General features: G+C 50.4%; 3 protein-coding genes across 5 annotated transcripts; 1 reads left to right on the forward strand and 2 right to left on the reverse strand.

Moving 5' to 3' along the window:
• Positions 1 to 449: 449 nt before the first annotated feature.
• On the reverse strand, positions 450 to 7784 carry Ccdc142 (coiled-coil domain containing 142). Its single transcript, XM_020173008.2, has 9 exons — positions 6713 to 7784; positions 6141 to 6227; positions 5912 to 6061; positions 5652 to 5782; positions 5465 to 5578; positions 1805 to 1919; positions 1409 to 1586; positions 1092 to 1288; positions 450 to 954 (listed from the first exon to the last, which is right to left on the reverse strand). Exons 1-9 carry the CDS (start codon positions 7782 to 7784, stop codon positions 701 to 703), a joined length of 2298 nt encoding a protein of 765 aa, XP_020028597.1. The 3' UTR covers positions 450 to 700.
• A 5-nt stretch (positions 7785 to 7789) lies between these two features.
• Positions 7790 to 18028, forward strand: Ttc31 (tetratricopeptide repeat domain 31). 3 transcript variants are annotated; one of them, XM_020173009.2, is made up of 13 exons: positions 7790 to 8071; positions 8242 to 8330; positions 11167 to 11269; positions 11385 to 11614; positions 11779 to 11862; positions 12234 to 12290; positions 12394 to 12474; positions 13061 to 13255; positions 13528 to 13579; positions 13662 to 13752; positions 13842 to 13983; positions 14210 to 14311; positions 14462 to 18028. In XM_020173009.2, the coding sequence occupies exons 1-13, from the start codon at positions 8032 to 8034 to the stop codon at positions 14753 to 14755; spliced, it is 1560 nt and encodes a 519-aa protein (XP_020028598.2). In that variant the 5' UTR covers positions 7790 to 8031; the 3' UTR covers positions 14756 to 18028. The 3 variants fall into 3 exon arrangements, with proteins under 3 accessions (XP_020028598.2, XP_073906151.1, XP_073906150.1); XM_074050050.1 differs by having other exon boundaries at positions 7895 to 8071; positions 14210 to 14252; positions 14462 to 14666; XM_074050049.1 differs by lacking the exon at positions 14210 to 14311 and having other exon boundaries at positions 7895 to 8071.
• A 1042-nt stretch (positions 18029 to 19070) lies between these two features.
• Lbx2 (ladybird homeobox 2) lies at positions 19071 to 20952 on the reverse strand. The gene is made up of 2 exons (XM_020173050.2): positions 20698 to 20952; positions 19071 to 19686 (listed from the first exon to the last, which is right to left on the reverse strand). Exons 1-2 carry the CDS (start codon positions 20900 to 20902, stop codon positions 19301 to 19303), a joined length of 591 nt encoding a protein of 196 aa, XP_020028639.1. The 5' UTR covers positions 20903 to 20952; the 3' UTR covers positions 19071 to 19300.
• Between the last annotated feature and the right edge of the window lie 4588 nt (positions 20953 to 25540).

Below are 25540 nucleotides of genomic sequence, written 5' to 3' on the forward strand. Positions count from 1 at the left end.
TTAAGTCATGGCTCCTTCCAAGGAGAGGACACAACCACAGCCACCTACCAGCAAACCCCATTCCAATAACTGAAGAACCAAAGTTTAAACGTGAAGGTCCTACAGCCGTTTTGCTGTTGTTGTTTTGCAGTGGGAATTGAACTCAGGGCCTGCAGCATGCTAGACAGTTGTTACACCCTGAGCCATGCCCCCAACCCAGCCTAATATTCTTAAATGACTGAAAATAGTAATGGAGAGGGGAGTACAAGATAAAACAAGCACTGGGGCTGATACATGTGTAGAAATGCTTGTCTACCTCTGTGATTCCCAATGAGTGAACTGTTTTTAGCCTGGCTTCTGGGATTTAAGAGGAAGTAGAATCTAGTCCCTCTCTCTCTCTTTTTTTTTTTTTTCAATTGTTTTTCCCTCTCCCTGTCTCCTGAGATCCAACCCTATAGACCTTCTTCCACTTCTAACTTTGAGATGTCTTCATTGAGGGGGAACTAGGCCTGAGCCTCCCGAGGATGCTGACGTTCAGATTACAGGCTGTGGTTTTGCCCTTTACTCTGGATTACAAATGCTGGGGTGACTGTGGATTCTTAGTTTATAATTCTAGGCTCTATGTAGTTTATGTGAATCCCAATTCTAGGTTTCTTTAACATGCAGTTCCATATGTATGGGTTTTTCCAACCAGGACGTGGAACTCCTGGTCTTAGGCTCCTTAGGATTCAACATTGGTTCCCAGGCAGGAAAGAAAAGGCAGGTGCCAACGGGGGTGCTGGTGCTGTCTCAAGGCAAGCCAGGCCTGCTGACTTTCCAACAGGTAAGCCTCAGGGCTAGGTCCTCCTCCCAGAGTGCTTAACCGCTGAGTTGTCTGGGCTGGGGGTGCTCCAGGCCGTAGAGTGGGCTCCAAGCTCTCCAGGCTGTTGAGGCTGCTGCTGGACAATTCCGTGGTCTGGACCTCATTACAAATACCTGGTAAGGTAGGAGTGGAAGGCAAGGGGCTGTTAGAGAGATGCTAAAACTTGGTCAACTGAGTCTGGGGAGTGGGTCACTTAAAGCAGTAGGGAAAGGGTGAGGAGAATGTGGAATTGGGAGGGGGAATGACTCACAGCAACAGTGCCTCCTGTGGACTCCATTCTTGGGCAGGGGCTGCTGCAATAGGCACAGCAGGGCCCCATCTAGCTGCTGGAAGATGCTGAGCATAAGCAGAGTCTGGAGAAGCTCCTGGGATAGACCCCACTGCTCCTCTTCAAGCAATTCCCTGACCACTCCAAAGTCTTGTCTGAGCTGCAGCGCCCCCTGCAGGCTGAATGTCCAGGTACAGTGTGGCCACCTGACTTCTGCCTCCAAACTGCTCTCCCCCACCTATTTCTTCTCTTTTCCCAGTTCCATTCATCCCCCTGCCACTGCTGCCTTTTCTCCTCACCTGAACCGGATGCCATGAATGAGGATGTGGTCAAGCCAAGAACCCAGTATGGCTGTCAGTGCCTGGCTGAGGGCAGGGGCCTGGGCTTGTGGTGGCAATCCCTGTAATCCTTGCAACACAGGCTCCAGTACAGTGCGGACCACCATCCCAGCATACTCACTAGGAACACTGGGAAGTTCTGGAGTGAGAGAAGAGTAAGGACAGGATGTAAGTCTATGATGATCTAATGGCCCCCTAAATGGGATTGTTTGGGAGAAAATGATAGGATTTCAGAAGGGAAGGGCACAGAAGGTGAGGTGAAGGATGGAGACACAATGTATGGCCAGGACTTGGGTGGGGGTGGGACACTGTTACCCCCTGGGAACCCTGGAAAGAGAACCTGGGATGAGAAGTTACCCGGACAGAGATGAAGCCTCCAGTACCGGCCCCGTGGCATATAGAGTTTGAAGCCATGTGTGGCTTGTTTATGACATTCTTGAAAAAAGAGACTTAGTGACTCTTCAGGCAGGAGCTGTGGGAATAGGAAGAAAGTAAAAAAGGCTTATCTGTTAGACTGGTAAGATTATGATGCTCCTCTAATTTAGTGTCCATAAAATCCTCAGAACTGTATGCATAATTGTTTGCGCCTGGGACTTTTTTGAGAACAGATGCGATAGCTTTCATTGAGTTTTCTAAAAAGACTGGACTTAAATTACAAACAACTGCCTTAGGATTATCCTGTTATCCTCAGCTTGATCCAGTGGAATTCTTGAGATTAATTTTATTCTGAAGGAACGTGAGGGGAAAAAAAAGTTACCCCAACAGAACCACCTACCACAGAAGTTTAAAAGCACATGCCAGAGAGGAAGGTCAGAATGGGCAGAGGCTGAAGGAAAGAAAGGGGAATTGTAATGATTGGGTTATTATCTAAAAGGAAAGGCAGGAACCCTATGTAGACCAGGAGCAATGACTATTTTACCATTCCAGGATTCAGGAACCTTTGGAATATTCTTACAGTAAATGACACCTACCATTTCTCCAGAGCAACATCACCCATAACACAAGAAAAAGCCCATATGCTGGTTTTGTTTGTTGTTTTGGGTTGTTTGGTAAGTTGTGTTTTTGGAGGGAGAAAAGATAATGGCTCAAGTGGTACAGCACCTACATAGCAAATGTGAGGCCTGAATTCAAACCTGATAGATAGAAGAAGAGCCAGGTGCCAGTGGCTCATGCCTATAATCCTAGCAGCTCGGAGGGCGGAGATCAAGAGGATCGAGGTTTAAAGTCAGCAGAGGCAAATAGTTCGTGAGACCCTATCTTGAAAAAACCTACCATATAAAAGGGCTGGTGGACTGGCTCAAGGTGTAAGCCCTGAGTTCAAACCCCAGCACCACAAAAAAACAAAAAAAAGAAGAAGGGTTCTCTACAGCTCATCTCAGAGGAAGGAGTGGCTCAAGCGATGAGAGCACCTGCCTAGCAAGCATGAGGCCCTGAGTTCAAACCTCAGTGTCACCAAAAAGAAAAAAAAGAAATAAATGGGGTATGTGACAACAGCTCTGTAAAGAACATGTCAGCCAGGCATGGTGGCATATGTCTATAATCCCAGCACTGGGAAGATCGAGACAGCAGATCATGAGTTCTAAGCCAGTCTGGGCTGATAGCAAGTGCAAGACCAGCCTCAGATTCATAGCAAGAACCTGTCTTGAAACACAAGAAAAAGGAAAAAAGAAAAGAAAATGTGGATGCCAGGGAACCTAAAGAGAGGAAAGTCTTGGCGAGGGGTGGGGTCGGGGGGGAGGGCGGGCGGCTCAGGGGATAGGTATGGGGGGGAGCCCAACGGGCTCCTGGCACAACAGCCTGTCTACATCTAAACTCTTTCCCCTTCTCATTCCTTTTTTCTTATGTGTCAAGGAAATTATCCTTTCCTCACTGAAAATTTACAGGAACTTTCCACATTCACTTGTCTGAGGGCATGTAAGGTGCATAGTATAGAACTGCTCCCACCCTTCTGGGTTCTTGCATTCCAGCTGAGGAGAAAACGCACACCACCTCGTTCCTTGTCATCCAGGGCTGTATGTGCTGAGGCGCCTACCTAGTAGATGCCCAAGAGTACAGTCACCAAGCAGAAGAGCAAGACATGTGAAGTGCTCTGCATAGTGTTTAGCTGACATAGTGGGTACACTGTCCCTGCCCCTTTTGTTCTGTTTCCATCCCGGCTTCTCATGTCATGTGTCTTCAGCTCCCTTCTATGCTGCAAGTACAGCTAGCTCAAACTTCCATCACCATGTTCACTTCTGCAGTTACAATGGCTCCCCATCACTCATAAGACAAAACTCATTCTTTGGACTGGAGTTCAATTTTCTCCACAGTTTGGTGCCAATTTGCTTATTCCTCCATCTTCCACAGCCCTTGCACAACACACGCACACACGCACACACACGCACACACACAGAGCATCTACTTTGTTCAGGCTGTCTCTCTGCTAACTCCCCCAAGTGTATACAAACTGCCAACCTCTAGTAACCCCTGCTACTCCTCTGAAGCTGCCCAACCACCATACAGAGCCACAGCCTCTGTATGGAGTCTTGTATAAACCGTAGCCCACCTTGTCCTTCCTCTTTTTAGGGCTCCCATAAATCACTGTCTTTTCTACTAATAAGACTTCACAGACAATGGAGGTAGAAATGCCCAACAAATGTTGGGCTACAACTCTGGAAGCCAGAAGGCCAGTGGGAGTTCACAGCACTAAGATGCTGTGGGCAAGCAGAAATGCAGAGGAAAGGAGCAGAGGGGAACCATGATCTCTACAGCCATTTCCCTTAATATTCAGAGCAAAGAAGAGAAAATTGGGTAGGAAGAGAAAACATAAAGACCATACATCTTCCATAGTAGGAATAGATAATATAAAATTAAAATAAAAACCTAATAGCTTTATTCATAAATAGAGAAGACAATCTTAGAAGAAACAGAAAAAGAGACTGGGGATGTGGTGGTACAGTGGTTTCCTAGCATGTGTGAAGCCCTGGATTTGATCCTAGTCCACAAAAAAATAAGTCAAGCATGAATGAAACAGGAATCAAAGTGGAGGCAAATAAACTGTTAATTTTTCATTAGAAGACTTATAAAATACTATTCAACTTTTTACTTTTTCCCCTCTCAGTATTGGGGATTGAGCCCAAGGCCTCATGAATGCTATACAAGTATTCTACTGGTGAGCTACATCCTCAGCTGTATTTCTCTCTCTCTCTCTCTCTCTCACAGGGGATTGGACCCAGGGCCTCCAACATGCTAGGCAAAGTCTTTACCACTTGAGCCATCACCCCAAACCCCCTCCCCCCTTATTTTTTTGAGATAGGATCTCACTAACTTTGCCTGGGTGGGCCTCAAACTTGTGATCCTACTGCCTCCACCTCCTGAGTAGCTGGGATTACAGGCATGTACCACAAAGCCCTGCCTGATTTTCACTTCTTAAACTATGGACATATAGTACTTTAATTAAAATGTTAAAGAGAGGAGAAATATTGTTTTGAACACTAGTATGAAAAGGGAAAGATGCAATCATTTAACCTGATTTTTCACTACAAAGTATAGCTCAGGTAACAAAATCATTGATAAGGGCAGGTTTCTCTTTATAGGAGTATTCCAACTAACAAATAAAGAGGGAATGATAGAATTAGAATATCACCCCTTTGCAGTCTCTGATGAATGAGTCTAAGCAATGATTGTCAGTGGCTATTAACATTACAGACAGAGTCTGACATTATTAGTGGGGAAGGGAGGCAATAGGCTATATAAGTGAAATAAAGTTGACTATGAATTGATTATTGTTAGAGCTGTGGTAGTGGGAACATCAGGGTCCATTATACTCTTCTTGTTGTATTTGCATACGTTTGAAATTTTTCCATAGTATGAAGTTCAGTAGAGAACAAAAAATTAGCAGAACAAGAAAAGGTAATTTTGGAGGAGATGCTAAGGAGATCCCAAGTCACTGACATGTTCCCTTTGCCCTTCCTATCCACTGCCCTAAGATGGCACAGAACAGGATCCTAAACTGCCACTCAGAGGCCCAGTTCTCACCTGCATCTGTATAGACAGCTTCTGAATCTCCAGGCTCAGCTGATGCTCCACCTCCAGAGCTAAACTTTCCTCTGTGGCCAGGCTGGACAGAGCTTCCACCTCATGCAGTAGAGGCTTTGGGTGGAAACAGAGAGTGAAGGTTCAGCCCAACCCAGGCTCCTCCCCTCCCCACTCCCCAGCCACTCACTGGTAAATCCTTTTGGATCAGGATTAGGAAGGAACCTGGGGTCCATACTGCCAGGTACTGTTGAGCTTTGCTCAAGAACCAGAGCAAGGTGGTCTGTAGGGTACAGAGGCCCAGAGCAAGATGTATAGGACCTGGAAGGGAAGCAGCAGAGTATTTTAGGAGTCATGGGCATTTTGGGAAGAAGCAGACTTCAGAACAGAATGAAGGGATATTGTCAACTCTTTTCTCTCCCCTTCCCCAGCCCCAGGCCCCCATCTCACCTAGAGGTGGACAGAGGATCAGTTCTGACCTAGGTTCTCGAAGGGCATCCAAGAGAGGAGGAAAAAGCTGCTGCAACAGTTCAGTAGTACTAGAGGGTGAGAAATGGCTGCTTTGATCCCCAAAGGCTGATCCCAAAGCCTGGCAGAAACCTGAGGATGACAGCTTATAGTCTGATGGGGAAAGGACAACCTGGGACTTGTATTATCCCCCATGTCCCTCTCTTCTTACCTTGGTCCCAGCTCCAGATAAGAGACTGATGACGTAGATTGCAACACAAAGAAGCCAGCTCCTTTTCACACTCCTGAGGCAGGGATGCTAGTGAGAGAAATGACTCTGGAGCCTGAAAACAAGTCCTTCCACAACCTCTACCCACTCAATGCTAGGTCCTCCACAACTCAAGACTGGGCAGTAAGAGAGACTTTGCCTTGAGTCCAGAAAGTTACAGTCTGAACCTAGGTGGTGTTCAATCTAAAGGGCCTGCTTCAGTCAGGTGCCATGGGTCACACCTATAATCCTAGCTACTTGGGAGTTGAGATAGGGAGGATCTCTGTTCCAGGCCAGCCTGGGGAAATAGTTCAGGAGATCCTGCATCTCCAAAATAACCAGAGCAAAATGAACCGAAGGTGTGGTTCAAACAGCAGAATGCCTGCTTGGCAAGTGCAAAGCCCTGAGTTCAAACCCCAGTCCTACAAGTAAATAAATAAAAATAAAGGGCCTGCTTTTGTTACTGAGAGTGGGCTGACCACGGAGAAAGAAGAGATCCCAGCCTTCCCAAATGCCCACCCAGCCCCATCACTTACCCTGACCCAGTGCCTGACTTAACTGTTGAGCCACTGCTCTGGGGTCCCTCCAGGGTCCCAGACTTAGGTCCAGATTTTGAGCACAGACTGCCCACAGCAGTGTCCGATATTGGCTCCACAGGGCTCCAGCTCCTCCAAGCCCCAGTTCGCTGCTGTCTGAGTCCACCATGCCCCCGATTAGGCCCAGCAGCCCAGGTAGCAGCTCCCCCTCCTCATGGCACCACCTGCGGATCTGGCCCTGCAAGTTCGATCCGCTGAGAGCCTCATCCAGCTGACCAGATATCTGGCAACCCCGCTCCTCAGTCAGGAGGCGGAGTACACGGGCCCGGGGGAATGGGCGCGCTGCCCCTGGGACGTGGCTTAAGGCTTTCTCCAATAGCCTGTGGTAGACGGGAAGCGCCAACTGCAGTTCGGTAAGTTGACACGTCCAGCCCAGGCTGGTGGGTTCCCGACCTAGAACGCGAAGTTGCATTTCGATGGCAGCATCCAGGCACTGGGCAGCTAGTCCTATGGGACGCGTTAGGAGTAGCGGCCCAAGAGTGTCCCGAAGGCCGGTTCGCAGGACCGCCCTTTGGAAAAGGTGCAGTTGCAGGTCACGGCACAACTGGAGCAAGAGGCCAGGGCTGCGCGCAGGCATGCCGGGGCTCAGGGTCCTCAGTAGGCGCACAACCGCCTGTAGGTGGTGGGCGCAATCCCGGGCCTGGAGGAGCTGCTCCCGCTCGTGGTGCAACCGCAGCAACACCGTCCGGAGACGCTGCAGCGCGGGAGGGATCGAGCCGCCTGCTGCGGGCTGCCCCCTCCAGTCCGCTGCGTCAGCCTCATGGTCCTCACCTGCATCTGCCCGCGCCGGCCACCTCCGCTGCCCTCCCGGAGCTCCGCCTGGCTGTGGGTCCAGGCAGGGGCTGCTCCAGGCAACCCCTGGCAGCCCGGGCCAGTCACGAACCTCCCGGGGGAGAGCGCCCGCCCGCCAGCCCTCCCACCGTTTCTCCCCAGCGCTTCCCGGTTGTCCCCACAGCGGGGACACGTTCGCGAGTGGAGGCAGAAGACCACCAGGGCGGGACGCCTGGGCCATAGGGCGGCGAGACGGAAACCAACCTTAAGGAGCCCTGCACCGCTCAACTCCCTCAGTGGCCGGGACTCCGCCCCATCCCCAGAGCCATCTCATTCCCGAGCCGAGGGAACCGCCATGGACTCCCTCGCGCTCCGTAATCGCTGCCTCTGCCCCTAACAAAGATGGCTGCCTGCTGTAGCCTACCCTGCCCTTCGGCCGGTATAAAATTCTAGGCTCCCTTTCACTTTCGTGTTACTATTGGTGAGCGATGGCTCCTATTCCGAAGGCTGAGGGGCGAATCAAGCTAGGTAAGTAGTGTGACCAGACGGCAGGCGGCCCAGGAGGAGAGGTCCCCCATTTGAGTGTACTGTGCTCTGGACGTTTTCAGTAGGATTTTATGCTTCAGACACGAGGGGAGAGAGAGCTCTGGTCTACCCACCCCGTGCGCCTTAAGCCGCACCACCCTTCTTTCCTGTAGACTGTCCTCTGCGGCCTGGCTGCCCGCTGGGGGGTGCTGCTGTTCCCAAACTCTGCAAGGAATTCGGTCCAGAAGACCACAAAGAAGAGGTAAAAGAGACTGCAGTTCCCATCCGCCCTGGTCTTGTCTTTCATGCTTTCTTTCAATCAGCTGTGCTGAGACTTGAGACTGGCCGGCGCCACACCCCGCAAGGCGCCTTTGGGGAGGAATAGCTTGGGCCCTGCTCCTGAGGATCTTAGGCAAATAAGAGGCGAGGGACCGGAAGGAAGATACTGCCGTAATGAATGCTGGAAGTGGGCAGCATTGAGCAGACAGGGATCTCTGAGTTGAGGACTGGGAAGTGGTACAAGTGCCTTGGGGAAAGATGCTGTAGAGGACAGCGTAAGTAAAGACACTAAACCGGGGAAAAGTTAAGAGAACTTCACTAAAGTGAGACCACAGTGGAGGGTTTGGTTGAGACAGTAAAAGAAATGGAGAGAAGACAGAAAGTGGCTTGAAAGGCCTCGTTTGGCAGGGGTTTGAGTGTTCTTAAGTAGGTGACAGGATTATTGAGGGAGGGACAGGATCAGATTTGGGAGCACTGAGGAGCTAAACTTCAAACTGCTTTCTGGTCATCTCTATAACCTCAAATTCAACAAGTCCAAAAGTTAATTCATCTTCTTTGCAAATTGCTTTTCTTCTAATCCTAATTTTGGCTCATAACACAAACTTCTATCTAATTGCTTAATCCAAAAATCATTTTATATCCTTTCTTTACCGCACAGACTAGTCAGTAATTTTTTTTTTGGTAGTGTTGGGCTTTGAACTCAGGGCCTCAGGCTTAGGTCTACTACTTGTGCCACACCCTCAGCTCTGACTTGGCAGTTGTAATGGCCTGCTAACTAAACATTACACCCTAGATTCATCTCTGTTCCCAGCACTATTTCCTATGAGTGGTTCACTGCCCAGAGCAAGACACTCCCATCATGGACAAAGCCCAAACTCACTGGGCCGCACAGGCTCTACAGACACAGTCTCTATTGGAATAGTTTCCTCACCAATCTCTGTTTACTCAGCACACACCCACTGAACTCCACTTGTGTACCAAACACTGTTGTAGGCACTGGAAAGACAGCAGTAAACTAGGCAAACAAAAATTCTTGTATTCCATGAATTAGAAGTATATACTGGAGGTAGCCAGTCACATATGATAAGTACAAAGAAAAGCAAGAAGGAGCCGGGCATCGGTGGCTCACATCTGTAATCCTGCTACTCAGGTGGCAGAGATCAGGAGGATCACAGTTGGAAGCCATTCCTGGCAAAGAGTTCAAGAGACCCTATCTCGAAAAAAAAAAAAAAAATCACAAAAAAGGACTGGTGAAGTGGCTCCAGGTGTAGACTCTGAGTTCAAACCCCAGTACAGAAAAAAAAAAAAAAAAAAAGCAAGAAGGAGGATAGGGAGCACTGAGTAGACTTGGGAGGATTCTCTTTTTAAGAGGCATTATCAGAGAAGGCCTCCCTGAGAAAGTGACATTTAAGCAGAGATCTAAAGGGGACAAAGAAGTGAGCCATTCGCTGGGGAAAGAGCATTCCAAGCAGAGGAATTAGCAAGGTGCAAAAGCACTGAGACTGGAGTGCAATTGTTGTGTTGTGGGAATTTCAAAGGACATTGCTGTGGCTGGAGGAAGGTGAGAAGGTAGGAGAAAATTCACAAAGCTTGTGGGGGACCAGATCATGTGTGGCCATAGGCCACATAGGGTTTTGATGATTCCTGTCCTCTGAAGCTTACATTCTCTGAAGAAATGACTCATCAGGGTGAGGGGCCTGGGAGTATAGCTGAGTGGTAGAGTGAGCAAAGCCCTGGGTTCAGTCCCCAGTATGAGAGAGAGAGAGAAAGAGAGAGAAAGAATCACAGCATGTCAAGCCTTGAGGAGTCTTGCCTCATTTTATTAATGGGAAGTCCAAAGCCCAATGAGGTTAAATAACTTCTCCAAAATGAACGTCAGGCAGTGGCAGAGTCAAAACATAAGATGCAAGTGACTCCACTGTAGCACAGTGCTTTCTAGTCACCAATTAAGAGAGCAATAAAAAGCAATGAATAACATATTCTAAGTTGTGTAACATGGACTATGTAGGTGCTTCTCAGTTGAGAGAATGCAGAAAAAATTGGAGGTGAAAGGATCTGAGAAGGCTTTGGGGGGGATGGAATTTGAACTGGCTCTTCAAGGTGAAACATACGTGGTGAGAAAAAATTCCAGAGCCAGGAAGGATTGGAGGGTAGCGGGGAGGAGGCCCCAAGACTACAGGGAGCTTAGTGGCCAAAGGAGGATGGAGCTAAGCAGGGGAGGACTGCAAGAGAGGGCTGGAAAGAGCAGCCATGGAGCTTTTTGGAAGGCTCAGAGTCCTAGGCTGAGGCAGTAGATTCAGTCCTACCTCTGTCCTGGCAATGGGGGCGGCTGGGGGGTGGGGGATACTGGAAGTTTTTGAGTAGGAGTAGGAAAGTATGTCTTAGAGCTTGGTTTAAGGGAGAAACAGATGACGGGCAGGGGGAGGACAACTGCTGTACTTGTTTCATTTGTGGTGGGTTATATGAGGAGCTATTCATATTCAAGGATATGATGGGTACAGCTGAAGAGCAAGTCATTAAGCCGCTTTCCAGGGACCTCAGTGCAGCGGACTTAGTGGCGGGTCAAAGGAGATCCTGGATGTTGAAGAAGGCTGGGCTGAATGCCATGCTCAGCCCTTGGCAATGCAAGATAGTGAAGGGAGGTGCTACGTCAGGAAAGTTGGAAGTGACAAATTTTAAGGTGTGGAGAAGGGAGAGGTCAGAGCCAGAGGATTCTCTGGGCTGGGTGGCTGGTTTGTGGGTGCTATGGTCCAGCCAGCCAACGCCTTGCTCTCTCCCAGAGCTCCCCCCAACACCAGCCTCCCTTCCCCCCACCCCAGGACATAGTGGATTTTCTTCGCCAGCTTGTGGAGAGTGATCCCCAAGGCCTGCACCGGATCCATGTGGATGGAAGCAGTGGGCAGCTGCAGCAGTGGCACCATGGTAGGGAGTGCATGGCTGGGCTGGGGTCAAGGTTAAAACCCTAGGGAGGGCTAGCCCTCAAGTGCTGCCCTCTTATGCTCCTCTTCCTTTCCTTTCTCTTTCTCGCTCCTGATAGGTTACCTCCCAGACCATTTCTATGATGCAAGAAACACAGCTGGACAGTGTGATGGGGGCAAGGGGACCAAGGGACAGGGCACCTACTGTGGTCTCCGAAAGTCCTTCCTGAACCCTCCCCAGAGGTCTAAGCTCTGCCCTCACAGTCCCTCTGCCTCTGTATCCTTCTCCAGTGTCTCAGACAGCCTGCTTCAGGTGGCCATGCCTCAGAAACTCCTGGTGACTGAAGAGGTGAGACTCTCAGGAAGGGACTTCATGGCCACCCAGGGTCCTTTCAATCCCTAGGTTCCCACCTATATGTCCTTCCCTAATCTGTATGTTTCACGATCCTTCCACAGCTCTCATTCTCCATGTTTCTGTTTTTCTCTTCCTGTCACCTGCCCTTCTTCCTCCAGGAAGCCAACCGCCTGGCTGAGGAACTGGTGGCTGAGGAGGAGCGCATGAAACAGAAAGCAGAGAAGAAACGACTAAAGAAGAAGGTGGCTGGAGGGTAGAGGGAGGGAAAGGACTTAGGGGAAAGTGGGAAGCTTTGTGAGAACGGAGGGAGTTCAAGGTAGCCTGCAGCAGATCCCCTTGCCAGATGGGCCCAAGAGGCCCCTGAACTGGAGGGTCTCCCAGAGGCCATCTAATGCAGTGACTCTGGAATCCTACCATATTCCAGGGTTGGAGCTGCCTCTTCCTCACTGTGAGGCCTTTGGCTGGTGATTCTCTTGTCTGCTTTTTCACATATGAGAATAATAATAATAATAATAATAATACCTGCCTCATGGAGTCATACAGATTAAATGAGATAGTGCATCCAAAACTGTTAAGTACGCACCATATTGTTTTACTGTCATCATCATTGCAGCGTCAAAAGGAACGAAAGCGACAGGAGCGCTTGGAGAAGAATGGTACAGAGCCCAAGGTGAGTTCTACAGGCAGGAACCTGGGTAGAGCAGGCAGGCAGGAGTGGAGAAGGCAGGCAAATCAAGGTATCCCAACTCTGTACTTGTCAACCTTCTTTCCAGGCCAACGCTACCTGGGATGGGGATGAGAGCCCTCCAACCAGCCCTGGGAACCCAGCTGAGGGACAGTGTGGTGAGGAAGAGGTGAGGGCCCCTTTCTTCCCTTCTTGTTCTTTGCCCACCCTCTCCTCTTCCTACTTCAGGATATAACTCATCCCCACCCCTTCTCAACTTTCTTTTAAAATTTTTTAAATGTATTTTTAAAATTTATTTTGAGATATAAAATACAGTATAAAATTTTAGTATGTATATATAAAATGTAATGATCCAATCAGGGGAAATGGCATATCTGTTACCTCCAACATTTATATTTCATTTGGGTGTGGGGGTGTAACTGAAGTTTGTATATTGGGGTGGAGGGGCAGTGCTGGAATTAGAACTCAGGGCCTCATGCTTGCTAGGCAGGTGCTCTACCACTTGAGGCACATCCCCAGGCTTCACATTTATCATCACTTTGTATTGGAAACATTCAAAATCCTCTCTGTTAGCTATTTTGATGTTCAATTATTTGTTACTTGTTGTCAATCATGGGTATCCTACTGCGTTGTATCAAACATTAAAAGTGATTCCTTCTATCCAACAGCTCCCTGACCCATTTTTAGCTTCCACATATAAATAAGAATATGTAGTATTTGTCTTTCTGTGCCCCTAACTTTGTTTTTGTCCACAGGACTCATTGGATCTATCTAGTTCTTTTGTGTCTCTGGCTTTGCGCAAAGTTGGGGATTGGCCCTCCAGTGCCCATAGAGGGAAGGAACTGAGTCAGGAGTCCCAAGTCAAGGGCCAGGAACCCAAGAAGAAGATGGACCAAAAGGAAGGAACCCCTCCAAGTGAGGAGAGGCCCAGACCGAGTCCTAAGGCACAGGTAAGATGGGCAGAGGAACCAGAAGCACATGCTCTGAGGGTTGAGGAAGCTGTCCATTAGGAGATCTCTGGCCTTAGGGTCAAGAGACCTGGGGTCAGTCTCTACCTCTATTATCTTGCCCTGGGTAGTTTTCTGTGTTGGAAGAGAAGGCAGATATCTTCTTGCAGGTTTGTCATTAGAACTGCAGGAGTTGGGTGATGTTAATTGCTATGTAACTGAATAAAGGAGAAAGATTTGGGGAAACTGTGCTTAACTTTACTCACCATCCCTAGGCATCTCCAGGACTGCTGGCAGCTGCCTTACAGCAGAGCCAGGAACTGGCACGTGAGATCCTTTCTGTCTTTCTCCTCACCCCGCCTCCCTGGGGTAGCCTCTTTGGAAACTTCCCACCTTCTCTCTTTCCCAGAATTGGGTACCAGCTTTGCTCAAAATGGTTTCTACAATGAAGCTGTGGTTCTCTTCACCCAAGCCTTGAAGCTCAACCCCCAGGACCACCGGTAGGTGGGGGTTTGGCCACTGTGCTGGGAGGTCAGGGCAAGTCAGGATGTTGAAGACTGGACCTTTGGCCACTTTGTATGTTTATCAGGTTATTTGGAAATCGCTCCTTCTGCCATGAGCGACTGGGTCAACCAGCATGGGCCCTGGCTGATGCCCAGGTGGCCCTTACTCTACGACCTGGCTGGCCCCGGGGCCTCTTCCGCCTGGGCAAGGCCTTGATGGGACTGCAGGTAATAGTACTGAGGCTGAGAACAGCAGAGATTTGGGTAGGGTAGGATGGGGTGGGGAGCCAGTAGTCTACATTGACATTTTCTAGATAAGCTGCTAGTATACCACAATGGTGGTGATACTGAAGGAGGGACCAGTTTGGGGAAGGGGTGATTTTAAGTTCCTAGTCCTTTTCCCCCCTCCAACACTCCCTAAACTTTCCCTTTTCCAATCCCTTTGGGACCAAAGCGCTTCCAGGAGGCAGCTGCTGTATTTCAGGAGACTCTGAAAGGTGGGTCTCAGCCAGATGCAGCCTGGGAGCTCCACTCTTGCCTTCTCCAGCTTGCTCTGGTAAGGGATCCAGGCCATTTTCTGGCTGAGGGGGCATCAGGGAGAACTGACAGGGACTGAAGCACTAAATAGTGCTACCCTGCCTCAGATGGGTAAGGAGGGTGCAGGATGAGTAGGATCCTGTAACCTGTCTCTCTCCCTTCTCTGCAGGATCAGCAAAGAATCTGTGTGCAACCTCAATCAACTGGGTTCCCCCAGCCATTTTCCTATTGTGAGCCCAGAGCCTCAGGCCTTCTCTCCCTCAGTCATCCTCGAAGTACTGCTCCAAGGACCCCTGGTCTTCTGTCTCCACCCTTGCTCTATCCCCCATGTCACCTGAGCCAACCCAGCTGGCCCCTCCCCCAGACTCAGAGTAGAAGACCATACCCTCTCCACCTCCAAGACCCCTCTAAGGGCTGGAGCATCCTGGGACTTGGACCCCAGCATCTACCTCAAGCCAGATGAGGGGGGACTTGTCCCTCACAGGGCAAGGCTACATCCCACTAGATGGGAGACACTGGTGACAGTTTACTGCATATCTTGAGACTTCATTCCTCTTGTCTTTAGTTCTCAAGCACATGGCTTCTCCTGGAGTCAGTAAGGAAAAATAAAATCCTCCAAGGCTCAAGACAGGAACTATATAAATGTTCAGGTTTTCAGACTATAGCAGAGCCAGCAAGTAGGCATCTGGGGCTTGCTCTGCTTCTAGGCCCTGTGTGACTCATTCGCCAGCCAGATCTCCACTAAGTAATGGGTCACATTGATGAATAAGGCTTGAATCCCACCTTTCAGCATAATGGATGCTCACCACTTCCTCACCCCAGTTCTTGCCCTGTTTTCTTTAGCCACAGCCCTTTGTGTCATTTCTTATCTCTGTTGCTGTGCACATTCTGACCTCTCTTTTGTCCAGTGGTCTGATTTCCATTTCCTTCCACTGCTAGAAGATTCTTCAAGGGTTTGGGAAGTCCCTTACTGGCTTCTGCCTGGAACTGGTAGGGCCCACACATCTCTATACCTTCACTACTGGCTCTTCTGCTGCATGGTGCCCTGGCTGTTGCTAGCTTGGCCACTCTCTATCTCCACCTAGTGATTGTCATTACAATTAGCCTTTCCCCATGTGAATTTTTCCTCTTGAAGGTCACTGCTCCAAAGATGGCTATAATTCTCTACTTCCTATGTAGAAATTATCTCATTTTGGCTTCCCTAAGATCCTGGAAGCTTCCGCTGGCCGGATTCACTCTGGCCTGCCTGGGACTCTCAACTCCTGTAAGTGTGGATCTACAGAAGACTTTTAGCCCCACCTGCACCCCTTCCCCAGTGCCTTCCCCAGAGGAATCAGTCATGAGGAGAAATGATTCTTGCTGCCCTATGGGTCTTAACCCAATATCCTTTACACCTGAAGATTGGAGGCATTGAAACATCTCCTTTATACAGAACTTTCCCAAATGCTTTTTATTGTTTATGATTTAAGCCCCCATTGAAAGGGGCCTAAGCCCCTTCATCCTAGCAGTAGGATGAAGTCTGCCACTATTGGTTGGGTCACCTTGGCCAGGACTCTCAACATTTAAGCCTCAATTCCATCATCTGTAAAATGGGAACAGTCCCTACCTCATAGGGTTGTTGTGAGGAGTGAAACAGAAAATAGCTACGAAGTGCCTTGTACATAATAGGTGCTAAATAAACCAATTTCTGCCTGCAACTGTCCTATACATTCATGACTCCCATGGTGGAAAGAGAGCAGATGAGTAGATTGCTTTTAAATTCATAAAATCCAGACTTTCTGGGACTGTAGGTCTCCAAGTGTGGTCTTTGGACCAGTAGCATTGCCTGGGAAACTATGGCAAATGCAGGCTCCAGGCACATGTCCAAATCGGGAAACCACAGAAGCTGGCCTAGCAGGTGATCATGAAGCTATTCTAGGGCCTAACTGAGCAGACATCCATCCAGAGCCCATTTTGGTGGGACAGGTTTCAAGTAATTTGGTTTTGTTTTTTGAGATAAGATCTCACTGTACTGTAGCCCAGGCCGGCCTCAAACTCTCTATCTGTCATGCTGAGATTACAGACAAGTGCCACCATGCCCAGTTTCATGTTTCAGTTTTGTTACACAAGGATTGAGTACAAGAATCCCAGGCTGGCCAAGCATGGTGGTACATGCTTGTAATCTTGCCCTTGGGAGGTAAAAGCAGGAAGATCGCAAGTTCAAGGCCATCCTGATTACATAAGGAGATCCTGACCTAAAAAAAAAAATCCAAGGCTGGCTGGGTTGGCGGAATTTAGGAAACCTCAAAAGGAAGTAGGGTATAGTTCAGAGCCAATTAGCTTGACTAGACTATATCTTCTTAGCTAGAATCATTTGCTCTGGGACTTGCTCATCCCTGTTTGGGGAGTTGGGTAGGGGAGAGGAAGTTTAAGGGGTAATTATATCACAGTGGCTCCTTCAGAGTTCTGTCCATCTGGCCTTCCTGGAAGATCTGCGCGCTTTAGGGACTCCACTTAAAGAATGGCTATCTGCTTGATGGAGTGGCTCAAGCCATAGAGTACATGCCTAGCAAGCATGAGGTCCTAAGTTCAAACCTCAATACCACCACCACCAAAAAAAAAAGGCTATCTCCCACTATTATGTGACCTTTAAACTGAGCTGGTTCCTTAGCCTGACTTGGACTTGAATTTTCTACCCAAGAGCTACAAGACCTCTGACTCTTACCCTCAGTTTGCTCCACACTCACCACTTCCAATTGATAGTGTTCTGACCCAGCAGCCTAAGTTCCAAGTCTTCAGATTTGGAAGTAGAAGACCAATCATCCTCGTTTTCCTGGAGTGTGGGTCTTTCACACAGTGCTAAAACTGGGAAAATGCTGAGCAAAGAGATTGGTGATCACCTGGAAAGGTTCCAGAGTCTTTAGTTAGTAATGGGGGGAATAAGGGAGGAACAGGAGCCAGGGGTGGTATGCCCATTATATATGTGTTGAAGGGGGGGATGGCACATTTATAAAAGATATTTTTTGTGGGCCAGCACTGATGGCTCATGCCTGTAATCCTAGCTACTCAGGAGGCAGAGATCAGGAGGATCCTGGTTCGAAGCCAGTCCGGGCAAATAGTTTGAAAAAAACCTATCTCAAAAATACCCAATACAAGAAAAAGGGCTGGTGGAGTGATTTAAGTGGTAGAACACCTGCCTCAAAAACATGAGGCCTTAAGTTCAAACCCCAGTAAACAACCCCCCCCCATAATTTTTTTTGTATATAATGCTGGATAAATTCTTAGCTTTACATCAATGGTCATTGTTTCTGTTTGGGATGCCATTTTTCTTCCAGCTCAGGTTTGTAAGGCTGTCATTGACTCATACAGCCTTTGTACACTGGGAGAAGTCCTTGGAATCACTGGTTCCTCTTCTGGGACCACCTCCCTACCACCCCCAAATCTGGCCCTGAATTCTCTTTGCTCTTACCTTCCGTGGTGACCTGAGACACATTCCTTTCCTCAGGTCTCTGGTCCATCCTGAATGTACTGCCATATTAGCCTGCCCTAAATATGGGTCTCGTCCCTTCTCTCTAATACCTTCTGGGACCATGCTTTGTCTACAGTACAATACCTAAATTCTCTCCTCTGGCCCTCTCTCTTCTCCTGTCTCCGTAAATCCTTTGCTTCTTTTAGTCATCTTTATAGGGACAGTACCTGTAGTGGCTAAAGGTATGCAATTCTGAGTCAGAGAAGCATAAAGACTTCTTATAAACTACATGTGTGACCTGGCCGAGCTTCTTTAGGCTTCTGTGATTCAGCCTCCTTATCCTTAAAAACAGAAAACCTCTTTCCCATTGAGTTGTTATGAAGATTAATCTATGCAAAGCACTTGAAACTATTCAATAAGGGGTGGTTATTGTCTCAAAGTGCCATGATCCCTTCTGCCTTCCAGCCTTGTTTTCCCTCCCTAGACTACCCACTGCTTAGTTCTCCACCTGAGGCCCTAGAGGACCCCCCCCACCCCGCCCCTTGAGCCCTGGGAGCATCTTTGAAAGTGAGATTGTTGAATCTGGGCAAAGGCAGGAAAAGGTCTGAGGAGGGCTGGGAGTACTGAAGGGAGGGGAGATAAAGGATGTAGGAAAAAACCTAAGCATGGTCTCTTGAAGATTGAGAGGAACTGCCAAGGATGGGCTAGCCCTGTTGCTGTTCAGGCAGTGTTCCCCTCCCTCCCCCATCACTCTGCAGAAGGGTAACTGATGGCCAACAGAGTCAACTGGAGCTCCTCACAACAAGTCCAACTACTCCAAGCTCTGCCTCAGCCGGCCAGGAGTTCCCACCCTTCTGTCCTCTGATCCTGGTGGGAATACTTCCCAGAAATAAGGGTATGCCCTCTTTCCAGACACCCATCACTTTGTTCCAGCATAGGGCTCTTAATGCAGGTGGGGAGAAAGGTCAGGAACTCATGAATACATGACCTCTCAAGCATGGTACTGTCACTCTGTGGGCCAGCCTTCAGGTTAATATCCCCAGGCAACTGCTCACAGGCAGTCTGGGAACTGAAAGTGGCAGTGGGAGTCTGGTGGCGGGAAGCCACTGCCACACTCCTGCCCCCTTTTTCCCCACAGTGTCTGAGGAGCAGGAGGACAAGCACCAGCTCTAACAGTTGGCTGAATACCTAGGTCCAAATCCTGACCTCGGGGTTCTTCCTTTATTAAATGGAGATAATTATACACCTACCTTATAGGGTTGCTATGAGAGTGGAAAGAAACGGCATTTCAAGAGCTCCTCAAAGCGCCAGCATCAAATCTCCCAATAATCAGCAAATTTTGCTGGGTTTGGATCAGGGCGTCCCGGATTGAAGCCTCTTACAGCACAGCATCAACTTTATTCTCAACAATTAGGAAAGGCGGGCGTCTGGACCTTGGGCCAGAACAGATCTGGGCGGCCTTCCTTCCCTCCACCCCACAACCGCAACCGGGACAAGGCACAGAGCACGGAGGCAAGGAGTCCAGGGCCCCAGAGCCCAGGGCTGGCAGCGGCTTTGCCTTCAATCGTCAACCTGTATCTCTTCGTCTGATAGGTTGGACCCAGAAGTAGGCCCACTGGGGCTGGGGCCAGGGCTTGGAATACCTTCTCTCAGCGCTAAGTGGCACAGGACTCCCGGTGACAACGCATGTAGCGAGGCCACGTCTGCTCGCATCTCCTCCACGTCGCGTTTGAACTTGGCACGGCGGTTCTGGAACCAAGTGACCACCTGTGCGTTGGCCAGACCTAGTCGCGCTGCTAGTCCGTCACGCTCTGACGGTGCCAAGTACTTCTGGAAGACAAATTGCCGCTCCAGCTCCAGCACCTGCTGCGCTGTGAATGCTGTGCGTGACTTGCGCCGTCTTCGGCCAGCCGGGCTAGGACCCAGTGCTTCTGGGGCCGCCCTGTCTGCGGGGATAGGACAGGGATCAGTCAGTCTCTGAACATCAGGAATCAGGCTGTGATCTGGGAAGAAAAACTGGGACGGGGGTCAGGCCAGTGAGGTGGCAGAGAGGGAGGGACCCAGGAGGGCAGATGAGGACCAGAAACACCATACCTTACTGAAGCGCGGGTTCAGGCCAACGTGGGGGTAGGAAGCTCAAAGTGCAGCTAGCCACTGGGGTACTGAAATCAGCAGGCTGAGGGCCTGTTGCTTGGGCAGGGGAGTGGGACAAGGGTGCATGGGGGCAGGCCAGAGGAGATGTAACCTAGTGTCAGGCCGCCTGGAGCACAGCCTTCGAGGCCTTTCAAAGGCCAAGACTGAGCAAGGTAGCAGGTTAGGGGTGGTAGGAGATGTAGGTTAGAGTAGGAATGGGAACCTAATGAAGATAGCAGGTCGTGCCTCAGCTTGCACTTCCTCAATGACAACTCGCACCTTATCCGTAAGTCCAAAAAGGAGATATATAGTACAGGAAGTGAGGAAAGGTGGAATGCAGAGTCCTGCCACACCAAGGACCTTCTGCCCCTTGCGTCCCCCTTGAGAAGAGAATGGTTTGGAGCTGTGCTTGGTCTTGTAGAGACACCCGAGCCTCTCCGAACCTCGCCTAGCCTCTGTCGTTTTCTGACTTGCTTTTGTCGGAGTTCACTCATCTGCCTGTAGCTCAACCCCTTTGTTTCCTCCCTGGCCACTGTAGCAGTTGCCCCGCGTACAGCAAACAGATCACCCGCTCGCTCAGTTTTCTAAAGCCCGGCCTTTCCCTGCGGTGCTGGAGATACACAGGAGCGGCCGCTGCGAAGTCTGGGGGCTAATGGGGAGAAGTGAGGGGCCGAAGAAGCGACTTCTGACACGTGGACTGAGGGCCAGACCGTATAAGGGTGACCGACTGGACCAGGGTGGGACTTAGGTTTGAGACACAGAACCAAGGAGAGAGAAATGGGGAGACCGCGGAGTTAAAGTCCGAGACCTTGCCTGCGCTATACCTTCAGAAAGCTGCGGAGCGCGCCGCGCGTCAAGTCCGAGAAAAGTTTTACTAGTCAGCTCCTCCAGTGCCCACAGGGGCGACGTGGGGTCGGGATCCGGACGCGACTCAGGAAACTGTGGCGCAGAGGGTTCTCGAGGGACCATGCGTGGGCCTAGAATGTCTGCGATGCTGAAGGGTGTCCGCGGCTGGCGTCCCGAGTTCATGGCCCGCCCAGATGTGGCGGTCCAGCAGCCCGCTGAGCTTGGTTCCACAGCCGCCAGGGCTCCCAGCGCTCCCCTCCCCATCTGGGCCCCCTGCCTCGGACCCGCCCCCCGGCGCTGGGCTGGAGCCGGGTGTGCCCCTCCTTCTGCACCCCCACCCCACTAAGGGCCACGGTGAGTCTGGAGTCCATATCTGAGCAGCTTATTTCTACAGGGTGGAGAGGCACGAAGAGGCAAAATCGGTTGCTACTTGCTGTGGAGTGTAGCCCCGTCCACAGTAAAACTGGTTCCCTAGACTTTGTGTGCCGCCGACTCCCCGCCAGGCCTCCGCTCTGGCTCATAAACTCACGAACGATAAAATTGCTTTCCCTGGCCCCAGTGGCTGAGGATTTGCAAAGACCCAAGGAAGATCAAGGCTGACTGCAGCTAGGATCGTGATCCCAGCTACTACCTCATTCTCCTAACCTGGCCCTTTTCGACCCCACCAACCTCTGTGATATGCTCTTAAAGAGCTCCAGGTGGCTCGAAGTGATTAGTGCTGGACAAGAGATTGGGAGGAGCAGGCCTGGCAGAGCTACTGCAAGAGTAGGGGTGCCACAAGGAAGCAAGGGTAGGTGAGTGGACCCAAGGTGGTCCTACCGTAGCTTAGAAGTCCCAAACTAAGTCAGATCACATGGAAAAGCTGCCAGAGAGCTGGGCCCAGAAGAAATGACATGGAGACCCCGAAGCAGGCGCTATGGTTCGGAAAGGGTCTGTACTAGTGAGGACTGTCCCCCTGAGAGAGTCCTTCTCAGTCTTTCAGTGGATCTTTGTCTTTTTATTAAGCTCCTATAGTTCAGGTATGGTTTTCCCAGCCTGCAGAGACTCAGAAACAACCAAAAAGAACAAGGACTTATAACCATGGAAGACTGACTTGAAAGGCAGACTTCGTAGACCCAACCGGATCTTGGTAGAGACACCCTGCCAGGCACAAACTCTAAGGTCTGATCTATTCATTCTTTCATTCAGGTCCTGGCTCTCTCCCTTCTCTCCCACATTTATTCTGGTCCTGGGCTCACACTTGAGTGATCGCTCCATGACAAAAGGCTGCTCTGGGACAGCACACAGTGGAGGCTCAGCAAGGTGTGGGCTTCCTTCTTATGTCCCACTTCAGATAGCTGGAGGTGTCACAGTCCAGAGGCAGAGAATCCCTGACACTTTTAAAGAACATGCTGCTTCACTGACACTGGGAAACCAATTTTCTTCTAAGGTTTTGTGTTTTGTTGTTGTTGTTTTTTGTTTGTTTTACATTTTGTTTTGTTTCAATGTGTCATGAAGAACCAGGCCAGTCCTTTCTGGACTGTCCATTATATCACCTTCCCTATACTCCTCTGCATCTCCCATTATTTTGTCCAATGTCCTTCTGTGTTACCTATTTCCTGGAGTAAGTGGAGCCTGGGGTTGGGGTACCCCAAACAATACTTAGGAGAGATTTGGGAGCCTGGACCAAAGACTGTTTGACAAAGATGAGAAGGCAGCTTCATATCTGGGGGAGGGGGTTCTTGGTAAAGAGCTCCCTCTAATGATACCCCCAGCCTCCAGACTTTCACATAGTACCCTCATGGCAGCCTGGGCAACACACTTGAAGCTTGGTGGGCTGGGTAATAGAGCACAGCTAGGCCACAGTGGAAAACTGAGCTGCCTCAGGATCCTGTTAATTAGTTATTAATGGTGGGGGGCAGGGGAAGGCAGGAGAGATCCTCCTGCTGCAGGCCTCAGTCCTCAGCACCATCTTCGTGGTTTCACTTAATCCTCAATAAAGCAGATCCCAGGAGGCAGCAGGAACTGCCCTACCCAGACATGTCACCAAGCAGACACTGCAATCTTTCCTCATGCATCCACTGTATGGCTTTTTATGTCGGTCTCTACCTCTGCTCTCAATTAATCTGGTGCGCCTGTAAAGAGTATGGGATTCTTCCGATGGGCCTCTGCCTTCTGCCTTTCCCCCCTACCTTCTCCTTTCTGCAACTGGACTCAGGTAATGTGATTGGACCGTCCTGGGGGAGGGGTTGGGGGAGTAGAGGGAAGCACAGAATAGTAAAGGAAGGATGCCCCAGACAGCAGAGGTCCCATGAAGGTCACCCAACCAGCCAGGGACTCTTCCAGACTGTCCTGGGGCCACAAGAGGGGGCTTTTCCCAGTGAGGCGTCTGGAAGGAGAGCTGGGGTGAAACTGGATCCGCAGAGGAGGGTAGGAGGAGGGTGAGTTGATTAATGAGGGAGATTAAGAGATAAAACCTCAGTTCTGGGCTGGAGGGGCCTCAGCTGTCTCATACACTCACCCCCACCCTAGCTGGGGACATGTTAGCTCTGCTGAGTCCTTGTGCCTTTTACACCCCGCCTCCCACCTGCAAGTCCAGCCCGCCTTCCCGGAAATCCACTGATTTATGCTTTCACACAGCCTGCTCTGGGTCCCATGGTTTTCCTTTTCCATCACTCTCAGGCAATTACTTATTTCTCCAACTCTCTTGGGTTCCCCCTCTCCCGTCAGCCACTTTAGGTCTCCTGCTCCTTCTCCTTGTAGAGACCCTCATATTCCGATCTTTACTCCCTAGGGAAGGCACCAGTGCCTTCCTAAGGACGCTTTTTCACACCTCCTTTCGTCACCCCCTTTCAGATTTCCCATTCTCATTCCCCAACCCCATGGCTCTTTCTTTGCCATTCCCGGACACCCTCCACCTCTCACCGGCACCACCACTAGGTCTGCTCAATAAACGATATTTAAGTCTCCCGATTGCCCGCCCCGTGCTTTCCTCTGAATTCTGAGTGTAAAGGGGGGATTGGAAGACCCTCAGAATAACGCCCGTGGGGTGGTGGACAAAAACAATCTCAGATATGCTCTTGCCCTTCTCTTCCCCACACTTAGGGAAAATCCATGAACCAGAGTGCGAAAGACTGGAATTTAGGCAGGAAAATACATTGTCAGCCCATCTCGCCCACTTTTGGGATTGTTTTCTCTTTCAGAAAATGTTACTGCGGAGTGACCTGCTTCAGACACTTAAATTGTAGTTTCACGGCTTTGGAGCCGCGGGTCTGTGAACTCTTTTCGGCTCTGTCAGTTGGTTCACACAGGACGGTGCACGCCCACCGCCGTCCCCTGGGTATGCCGGCTGGGATGAGAGGAGCGGCGGCATACTCAGACCCTCTCTGCTCCAAGTTCTACGAAAGTCCTTTTCCAATCTCCCTCCCCTCACATCTTGGGAGAGACTGGCCAAGCTGAAAGAGAGACCAGTACTCTTCTGTGCCAAAGGCGGGGTGCCCCTCTCCAGGTAGAGTGTGAACCAACGAAAACCACAAGTAGGCAGGGTCAGGGGCGGGTTTGGCCCTGCAGGGGAGACTGAGACTTCTTCCCACAAGTGCGGAGAGGCCCGGCGTGCTGCACCTCGGAGCTGATGCTGGGTCTCTTTGGACTCCAAAGAATGCTGAGTTTCGGCGCGTTCTGCGTTCAGGAGTCCGAGAACCGTGGGCGTGGTGATTCTGCCCTGGCACAGGTCAAGACCTGAATTACCTCAGGGTCGGACAGGGAAGGGGAAATGGACCTACAGGCCGAAGGCAAGCAGCGCGGAGTCCGCAGCTGGCCAGCATCAGCTACCCAGGGAGACGCACGGCAGCTGCCGCCACCACTGCGCTGATGGACAAAACGAAGGCTGTGACTCGCAAAAGGGCGGAGCTGGGCGGAGACGCAGCAATCGCTTCATCCCAGATCCAAGCCTGAGCGCCATCCGCTGCTCCTTAACCTCCAGGCATGTGTCATTAAAGAACTCATCCCAAAGCTTAGAGCTCAGGTCTGCGGGCCTCTAATCTTTTTTGGCTATACTGGGGTTTGAACTTAAGGCCTCGTGCTTGCTAGGCAGGCACCCTACCACTTGAGCCACTTCACCAGCCCCGGGCCTCTGATCTTTAAGGCCGGATCTGGATGTGGCCGGGTTGGCACCCAAGCCCTAACCAGAGGAACTATGGAGACCCAGCCAGACTGCTCCCCAGTTCCCGCAGCTGCAAGGCCCCGAAATGATCCCAGAGTGCACCACTCCCCTGTCACTTCTAGAAAATGCCTGTTGGCTCACAAACTCCGTGAAAACAGCGCGGGGCAAGGGGAAGGCAGCGTGTTGGTGGAGGCCGCGGACCCCTCAGGGTTTAAATTCAGAAGGGACTGGGGAGCTCTGGGATGTATATACTTCACCAAAACCTCAAGACGCGTGCGGGTGTCTAGGCAGGCTCAAAGGTGCGGGAAGCAGCTCGGATTTGGAGTGGGGGAGGATTTCCTAGAGGAGTTGAGAGGAGCTTCAAGGAGAGGCGCATTCCAGACTCGAGGCCCTGAATAGGGAAAACTTTAGGGATCTTGGAGACTGGGTCATGAATTATACCCAGGCTGGTGGCTACGTGGGTGTTTCTACCAGGGTCTTAGTTGCCTGCCCCACTCACTCTTTCAGAGTGCTCTCAAAGCGCGCCAGCCCTCTCTACATTCATCAGCAAGGTGTGACAGATTTCCAGGCAGTAACTGAAGCAGCAAAAGCTCCAGAAGAGAGCTCAGGTTTTTACTCCACCGGTCGAGCCAGGTCCAACAGTCTTGGACTATGCCTTGGGCCTCTTTACTCCACTAGTC

This window comes from Castor canadensis, chromosome 12 (genome assembly GCF_047511655.1).
Source record: "Castor canadensis chromosome 12, mCasCan1.hap1v2, whole genome shotgun sequence".
Classification (NCBI taxonomy): domain Eukaryota; kingdom Metazoa; phylum Chordata; class Mammalia; order Rodentia; family Castoridae; genus Castor; species Castor canadensis.

Bases quoted from the DNA above. Each gene is read 5' to 3' on its own strand.
- Ccdc142 (XM_020173008.2), bottom strand. From the start codon at position 7,784: ATGGCCCAGGCGTCCCGCCCTGGTGGTCTTCTGCCTCCACTCGCGAAC. The intron at 6,228-6,712 runs GTAAGTGATGGG...TTCTCTCACTAG, and splicing joins AAGTCAGGCACTGGGTCAGG to CATCCCTGCCTCAGGAGTGT. The intron at 1,289-1,408 runs GTGAGGAGAAAA...CTGGACATTCAG, and splicing joins ATTCATGGCATCCGGTTCAG to CCTGCAGGGGGCGCTGCAGC.
- Lbx2 (XM_020173050.2), bottom strand. From the start codon at position 20,902: ATGAACTCGGGACGCCAGCCGCGGACACCCTTCAGCATCGCAGACATT. The intron at 19,687-20,697 runs GTATAGCGCAGG...CTATCCCCGCAG, and splicing joins CGCTCCGCAGCTTTCTGAAG to ACAGGGCGGCCCCAGAAGCA.
- Ttc31 (XM_020173009.2), top strand. From the start codon at position 8,032: ATGGCTCCTATTCCGAAGGCTGAGGGGCGAATCAAGCTAG. The intron at 11,615-11,778 runs GTGAGACTCTCA...TTCTTCCTCCAG, and splicing joins AACTCCTGGTGACTGAAGAG to GAAGCCAACCGCCTGGCTGA. The intron at 14,312-14,461 runs GTAAGGGATCCA...CCTTCTCTGCAG, and splicing joins GCCTTCTCCAGCTTGCTCTG to GATCAGCAAAGAATCTGTGT.